The sequence below is a fragment of the Haematobia irritans genome, chromosome 1 (genome assembly GCF_050003625.1).
Source record: "Haematobia irritans isolate KBUSLIRL chromosome 1, ASM5000362v1, whole genome shotgun sequence".
Lineage (NCBI taxonomy): Eukaryota > Metazoa > Arthropoda > Insecta > Diptera > Muscidae > Haematobia > Haematobia irritans.
In genome coordinates this window covers 237,878,293-237,887,093 of record NC_134397.1, presented here as the reverse complement: position 1 = coordinate 237,887,093, position 8,801 = coordinate 237,878,293, and the positions used below count along the sequence as shown (strand labels likewise).

The 8,801-nt window shown below is 31.7% G+C and overlaps 1 protein-coding gene across 1 annotated transcript; it reads right to left on the bottom strand.

Annotated features, from left to right (window-relative positions):
• Nucleotides 1-357: 357 nt before the first annotated feature.
• LOC142235440 (uncharacterized) lies at nt 358-4,717 on the bottom strand. Its single transcript, XM_075306697.1, has 4 exons — nt 4,673-4,717; nt 4,372-4,425; nt 4,214-4,232; nt 358-1,679 (listed from the first exon to the last, which is right to left on the bottom strand). The coding sequence occupies exons 1-4, from the start codon at nt 4,715-4,717 to the stop codon at nt 358-360; spliced, it is 1,440 nt and encodes a 479-aa protein (XP_075162812.1).
• Nucleotides 4,718-8,801: the final 4,084 nt, after the last annotated feature.

The following is an 8,801-nucleotide window of genomic DNA, read 5'->3' as shown; positions in this document are numbered from 1 at the left end:
GTTTGGCAAAGTGTAATTGTATGATCTTCAGTCTTTGCCAACGATTCAACAATGAGAGATTATCAGATATATCTTCGGGGATAGCAGTTAGTGCGGCACCCCTGATCAGGTGGCCCGGTGTCAACGGTGCCAATTCCGATGGGTCTTCACTGATAGGGGATAACGGGCGTGAGTTCAATATACTTTCAATGCGAATAAGTAAAGTAGAAAACTCTTCAAAGGTATATTTATAAGTGCCGGCAACCTTTTTTAGGTGAGTTTTCAAACTTTTTACACCCGCTTCCCACAAACCTCCCATATGGGGAGCGTGTGGTGGGATAAAGTGCCAAGTGAAGTTGTGAACATTGTATTTCGAGACTAAAGCCTTTCCGCGGATCGGAGGAAACATTTGTATTCTTGTTTTAGGATTCTACTCCCACCGACGAAATTCGTCCCATTATCCGAAAAGATCTTATTTGGGAAACCTCTGCGACCGACAAATCTACTGAATGTTGCTAAAAACGCCTCCGACGATAGATCGGAGCAAGTTTCTAAGTGGATGGTTCGTGTTGATAAACAAACGAAAACAGTTGCGTATCCTTTTTGAATTTTCGCATTTCTAAGGCATGACGTTTTCAAGTCAAACGGTCCAGCAAAGTCGACTCCAGTGTTGGTAAACGGTAATGAAAACGTACACCTTTCCAAAGGTAAGGCAGCCATGATTTGGTGTTTAACTCGATTTTTGTAAATAGTACATGTTCGACAATTTCGTATACAATGACGGACAGAGTTCTTTAGTCGGATAACATAAAATTCTTGCCGTATAGCTCTTAACATGATTTGATGTTCAGCATGTAAGGTAATTTTATGTGTAAAATCGATGAACAATTTACAAAATCGAGATTTTTCTGGGAGAATGATCGGATGTCGTTCATTATAACTTATATCTGCATTCGCCAAGCGGCCGTTAACACGTAGAAATTGATTTTCATCCAAAAAAGGATTTAGTGTTAATAGGCGGCTTTTTAAACTTATGGGATTCCGAGATTGCAGAGCACTATATTCAGGAAAGTAATATGTCTTTTGCGCAATCATAATTAATTGAATCTTAACATAATTTATTTCCGCTGCTGTGATAAATCTGGTTTCCATTTGAGGTGTTAATCTTTTCTGGCATTTCCTGACAAAACGAAACATGAATGAAATAACCCTCAATGCTCTATCAAGTGAAGAAAACCTTTCTAAAATCTCTTCTGATTGTAATGTAGTGTGATTGGTGTTAACTTTCCTTTCCAATGACAATTCCTTTAGTGAAGTTTGCTTTGGCCAAAATTCTAAAGGTTGTGTTAACCAATTCGGTCCATGCCACCAAAGGTTATTCGAATTCAACTCCGATGCCGTAGTGCCTCTCGTACCTATGTCTGCTGGATTGTCAGCTGTTGGGACATGTCTCCATGTGACATTGCCTACATTATCGAGTATCTCAGAAACTTTGTTAGCAACGAAAGTCTTCCAGTGGAAGGGTGGTTTGCTGAGCCATGCCAAAGTTATCGTAGAATCCGACCACAGGTAAATTTCAGAAACTGGTAAAGTAAGAGTTTCACATACAGATTTGAGAAGCCTTGAGAGTAATGCCGCTCCACATAGTTCCAGTCTTGGTAAATTTATTGTTTTTAAAGGTGCTACTTTACTCTTTGAAACTAATAAATTTGACGAAAATGTGTTATTCTAGTTAGTCACTCGTATGTATAAGCATGCACAAAATGCCTTTTCAGAGGCATCGCAAAATCCATGAATTTGCAAATGAGAAATAAAAAAATTCCATTTTTCGAAAGAGTGTTGTCTTATTTCTTCATCCCAATCTGTACCATCGACCCAGAGCTGTTGCATCAAAACTTTTGCTACGACGATGATGGGAGCAAGCCAACCCGCAGGATCAAAAATTTTAGCTACAATCGATAAAATTTTGCGCTTTGTCATCCGGTTCGAAGGACCATGTATAGTTTTGGGTGATCTACGAGAGTGGACTGTAAATATGCTTGCAAACTCCCAAAATTATATCCAATTTGGTAGTTTCCAAGGCAAAAAAACAAAGAAAAGGCAAAAGGATTTCAGTTTAAATATGAATTACAATTTATTAGGTGATCTGCTTTCCGTCTTACCGCTTGTGTTGTAGCTGCCTAAGTGAAATACAAGCCAAACATTAAGAGGTCGAATAATGCAATTCAGCTAACATTTCAGTGGAAATTACGTTAAAATGGTGGTCCTTTATCCAATTGAGCAAAAGCTTTAATTTCATGAGTAGGTCAATTGGATATAGGGTTGCCATGAATTATGAACTAAATTATGAATCTTAATGTAATTAATGACAAAAATCCAAATAGAAATTCATATACATAAGACTATTCTTAACAGAATTCATTTTTAATTCTACGGAATAATTTTGTTAGAGATTCAATATAAACTTCATTAAAGGAAAAAAAGCTGTTGAAGGCACTTCAACAATATCTTTCGCCCGATATGGACTTATATGGCCCCAGAAGCCAGAGTTTTACCCTAATCTGCTTAAAATTTTGTACAAGAAAAACAATTAGTACTATAGGCAAATGTGCCAAATTTTATTGAAATCGGTTCAGATTTAGATATAGCTCCCATATATATCTTTCGCCCGATATGGACTAATACGGTCCCAGATGCCAGAGTTTTACCCCGATTTGGTTGAAATTTTGCACTAGTAGTACAATTAGTAGTGTAGTCAAGTGTGCCAAAATTAGTTGAAATCGGTTCTGATTTAGATATAGCTCTCGTATATAGCTTTCACCCGATGTACACTCATATAACCACAGAGGCCAATTTTTTTACACCGATTTAATTGAAGTTTTGCACAGGGAGTAGAATTAGCATTGTAGCTATGCGTGCCAAATAGAGTGACCGCAACTTATATGGAGCAAAAAAAAATGTCGGAATCTTGTTCGCCTTAACCCCACAAAACGAATCCCCTTTCCACATATTGGAATAACCAAAATTTGAGCCCGATTAAACGACGTTAATACGTGCCGCTCGTCGCTCAAAATTTGAAAAAAAAACTAATATTTTGGCCAAAAAGTTGACGTATTGAGCCATAACTCGAGAACGGTATACAATAAACACACACACGATATCACAAACGATAGCTTATTTTGTTCTTAAAAATTTATGTTATGAACAAAATTGTTGTAACTGTGAGTCAAACCGAGTTACGCCAGCCTTTAGCTTCGAAAACGCGACCTGGTTCCACTAGGAGCATTCGCCTCAACCCCACACAGAGCGAGTGATATTTAAACGTATTGTATTTGCGACAAACCTTTAGATATAACACCCACCACATTTGACGGATATGATATGGTATCGAAAATTTACATCCACAAAATAATCGGCCCCGCCCGACTTTAGACTTTCCTTACTTGTTTTCTATATAAAATTTTCTCTAAAATTTATTTCTATAGAAAATTTTTCCAAAAATTTATTTCTTCCGACTTTTCTTAATTGTTTTTTATAGAAAATATTGTCGACTTTTTGTATTTTACTTACTGGTTTAATAATGTACTCAGTATTAGTGACCTACTTACTCTACAGTGGTAATATCAAGTATAGCTCATAATATCAGGCATTTCTGTTAGATTGAGATAAATCTCCCATAAACATGTACCCCATAATTTTCTTAAATTTGGAAATACAAATGCTTATAATTACTAATTTCGTAAAAGTGGTTTAGAGTATGATATGGTTACTCACTTGTTTTTATTTGTGTTCTAATTCGTCAATACACCCATCACAGAAATGGAGAGTGGAAAAGTTTTCCAAATATTTATTTTTAAAATTTTCAAATTCTTTCGAATATAAAATTCTTCCTTTTAAAGTCTCTCTTTTCTCCATTGCCAAAGTTTCATAAGTCATATTTGCATAACGTCATATTGGTTTAAGGCTCAATAATGAAAAGTTAACGTTTATAGTTGAACATATGCCAGTTGTAAGATATCTGTGGTGCATGAAGTGTTGAATGCGAATACGAATGAATTCAATGGGAAAGTATGCAACAAAATGTTTTAACTCTCTTACACCTAAAACTATGCTATATTTTTATTTGGGGGCAAAACATTGAAAATAATGCTTCCTATCGACATATAAAACACATTCCAATTGACACACAGAAACAAACACACAACCACATAGATGCAGGCTTACACGTACGTACCATTTACCAAGACTGGATACTAAGAAGTGTATAAGAATTCATATTGAAAAATACTTTTAGCAATAATTTGCATACAATTTGAAGCAAACAAACTTTTGCACATACATCCTGTACGTGCTTTGTGCAGTAACATTCACAATACGAGAACACACACACACATCTGTACACACAATTTCTTCCAAGTTCGATATTTTTGTATGTCTCTCCGACATCTAAACGAAAAGCACGCACACATAAGCATTCATAAATATTTTCTGAATGCTATGCAATTCTTTCAAATGGTATTTTAATGTTGCCACCCTATAGGGAATTGTTTTTCTCCCTACCTCCGGGAGATTACACAGAGCGAGAGTAAGTGAGTAAGGGAGAAAAAAGGTACTTCGATTCTTGTGTGTGTTGGTTCGTAAACTTTAATTTTATTACCCTGTAGATCCTTAAAGTAAGCTTTCAGGCGCTTACAAATTGATGTCGCATAGTAGTTTCTTCGTCTTCTTCTTTATCCATTTATGGCCCATATAAATGCTAATATGGGGGAACTATTTCTGTATTGAGAACATGAACATCACATAGCCTTCGCTGGATATGCAATGGCATTAGCAACTGGTTTAAAATAACATTTCATGGCATATTGAAGTACCCAGGAGTAATACCTAGAAATATGCTATAAAAATGTCGTAAAATTATGATGTGCAAAAAACAAGTCACCTCGAAATATCAGCATTAAACACCATCAGATAAGAAGGTGCTGATTAAGGTAGTTTTAGATTTTTGAAATGAAAAAAAAAACGAGACCTTAAAGATTTTCATTAAAATTCAGACTCATTAAAATTTGCTTGCATTGAAGATGGAACACAGCCCCGATGAACTTAAAGAAGGTCACATCCAAGCTGATAAAAAAACAAATTCGCAAATACCATTTTGTATCGTATTTTTGACTTCAATTCAGGGGTACTACAATCGGGTATTTGATCGATGGCGTATACATATATATCTCAAAAAAAAAAAAAAAAAACTTTACTTGAAACGTACGTTTTTGACCTTGCTTTCAAGAGTTTTGGTATTTATGTTATATCGAGCATTAAATCTTTTTTATATTAAAGAACTTAAATTTAAAATTAAATCAAATTTTTTTTTTTAAATTTTACTTCTATACAAAATTTTAACAAAATCTTAATTCTATAGAAAATTTTGTCGAAATTCTATTTCTATAAATTTTGTCAAAATCTTTTTTTTATAGAAAATTTTGTCAAAATTTTATTTCTAATTTTACAATTATTAATCGAGCTCTATGGACAGATTTAGATTAAGGAACATGATTAATAGAGTCATTGAAAAGAAAACGCCAGATACAAATCTATACACGCCTGGACTGTACATGTTTCGATTCGGGCGAATGAATCTTTCCACAGCCTTTAGTATAGATCTGGTTGGTAGAGATAACTGTCCATAAAGCTCGATTAATTATTGTAAAATTAGATATAATGCATTTGGACGTTAATTGCCTGTTTCGGTATCAGGCTAACATTTTTGTCAAAAAATTATTTCTTTAGAAAATGTTATCAAAATGTTTTTTCTATATATATTAAAATTAAAGGCAAAGTTAATTAATTTATTTATTTCCTTAGAAAATTTCGTCAAAATTTTATTTCTATATTTATTGAAATTAAAATTATTTATTCCAATGAAATGTAGAAGATTTTTTAAAAAAATATTTCTATAGACGACTTTGTCAAAACTTCATTTCTATAGAAAATTTTGTCAAAATGTTTTTTTTTTTCTATATATATTAAATTCAAAGTCAAAAATAAAATTAAATTTAAATTTAAATAAAAAAGTAAAATTTAAATTAAAATAAGTAAATTTTGTGAAAATGTTATTTCTATAGAAAATATTGTCAAAAACGTATTTCTTTAGAAAATTTCGTCAAAATTGTATTTCTATATTTATTAAAATAAAAATTATTTATTCAAATAAAATGTAGAAGATTTTTTAAAAATTTATTTCTATAGACAACTTTGTCAAAACTTCCTTTCTATAAGAAATTTTGTCAAAAATTTATTTCTTTAAAAAATGTTGTCCCAATGTTTTTTTCTTTATATATTAAAATTAAAGTCAAAGTTCAAAATAAAATTAAATTTAAATAAAAAAGTAAAATAAAAATTTAAATTCTATTTCTCTAGAAAATTTTGCCAAAAATTTATTTCTTTAGAAAATTTCGTCAAAAATTTATTTCTATATTTATTGAAATTAAAATTATTTATTCAAAAAAAAAACGTAGAAGATTTTTTTAAAATTTATTACTATAGACGACTTTGTCAAAACTTCCTTTCTATAGAAAATTTTGTCAAAATTTTATTTCTATAGGAAATTTTGTCAACATTTTATTTCTATAGAAAATTTTGTCAAAATGTTTTTTCTACATATATATTAAAATTAAAGTCAAAGTCAAAGTTAAAAATAAAATTTAATTTAAATTTAAATTTAAATTAAAAAAGTAAAATATAAATTTAAATTAAAATAAGAAAATTTTGTGAAAATTTTATTTCTATAGAAAATTTTTTAAAAAATTTTTTTCTTTAGAAAATTTTATCAAAATTTTATTTTTATATTTTTTAAAATTAAAATTATTTATTAAAATTAAATGTAGAAGATTTTTTTAAAAAAATTATTTCTATAGACAACTATGTCAAAACTTCTTTTCTATAGGAAATGCTGTCAAAATTTTATTTCTATAGAAAATTTTTCAAAATTTTATTTCTTAAGAATTTTTTTTTTTTCAAATATTATTTCTATATATATTAAAATTAATCTTAAAAATAAAATTTAAATTTAAATTTGAATTAGATATAAAATTAAAACTAACATTAAAATTTTTTTTTCAACCAAATTTGGCACGCATATTCTACTCCCTGTGCAAAATTTCAACTAAATCGGAGTTAAAAATTGGCATCTGTGGTCATATAAGTGTAAATCGGGCGAAAGCTATATATGGGAGCTATATCTAAATCTGAACCGATTTCAATAAAATTTGGCACGCATAGCTACAATCCTAATTCTACTCCCTGTGCAAAATTTCAACTAAATCGGAGTTAAAAATTGGCCTCTGTGGTCATATGAGTGTAAATCGGGCGAAAGCTATATATGGGAGATATATCTAAATCTGAACCGATTTCAACCAAATTTGGCACGCATAGCTACAATGATAATTCTACTCCCTGTGTAAAATTTCAATTAAATCGGAGTAAAAGATTGGCCACTGTGGTCATATGAGTGTAAATCGGGCCGACGGTATATATGGGAGCTATATCTAAATCTGAACCGATTTCAATAAAATTGTGCACACTTGACTACACTACTAATTGTACTCTTAGTTTAAAATTTCAATCAAATTGGTGTAAAACTCTGGCTTCTGGGACCATATTAGTCCATATCGGGCGTAAGATATATATGGGAGCTATATCTAAATCTGAACCGATTTCAATAAAATTTGGCACACATGACTATAGTAATAATTGTTCTTCTTGTACATAATTTTAAGCAAATTAGGGTAAAACTCTGGCTTCTGTGGCCATATAAGTCCATATCGGGTGAAATATATATATATGGGAGCTATATCTAAATCTGAACCGATTTCTTCCAAAATCAATAGGGATCTATTCTGAGCCAAAACACATACTTGTGCCAAATTTGAAGTCGATTGGACTAAAACTGCGACCTAGACTTTGATTACAAAAATATGTTCACGGACAGACGGACATGGCTATATCGACTCAGGAGCCCACCCTGAGCATTTCTGCCAAAGACACCATGTGTCTATCTCGTCTCCTTCTGGGTGTTGCAAACATATGCACTAACTTATAATACCCTGTTCCACCGTGTGGCCCAGGGTATAGTTAACTTTATAAAAAAGAAACTTTATAAACTTTGTTAAAAAAAAAAGTTTTTTGGTTCGATGATATTTAATCGAATAGATTATTTCCTTTATAGAATTTTTTTCAATTTGAATTTCCACAAAACACTTTTCTCCCTATACGTTTGTTATATTTTAGAAGAAATAAATTACACCAGTAAAACAAAAAAATACAAGTTTGAGAATCATGCAAAAATCCAATTGAATTTATTTCAATGCAATTTCACGACAAACAAACAAAAAACTATCTCACCACAGCCAGCATGTAATCATCAATGACATTTCAATGAATTTCTTATGTTTGTCATGCATAATAAAAGTTTGCCACTCAAGCAACCATCCAGCCAGAAGTGGGCTGGCTGGCAGTTTCGTAATGACGCTTCCTTGCTGTGTTCCTGCGTTTGTGGGTTCTGAACAGAAGCTAAGTTGGAAATAAATTTCCAATATTTTGTAGATTACAAATTACCATGATACTCGTGGTTTTCTCGCTCCTTCAATTTGCTACGTGTTCAGAGCAAATAAAAGCTTTGAGACAACCTCCTGCTGTTGTCTTAATGACCAAGTGACTGTAGGAGGACGAAAACGACGAGTAAATATTCAAGTTATACGTTAAGAAAGGAGTTTCGTTTTACAGATGCGAGTTTCACATTAAAAGTTTTCAAAAAGGAGAAAAGTATT

Coding starts and splice junctions, on each gene's coding strand:
- LOC142235440 (XM_075306697.1), bottom strand. CDS start 4,717: ATGGATAAAGAAGAAGACGAAGAAACTACTATGCGACATCAATTT. Junction 4,426..4,672: donor CTACTATGCGACATCAATTT/GTAAGCGCCTGA, acceptor CTTTTCGTTTAG/ATGTCGGAGAGACATACAAA.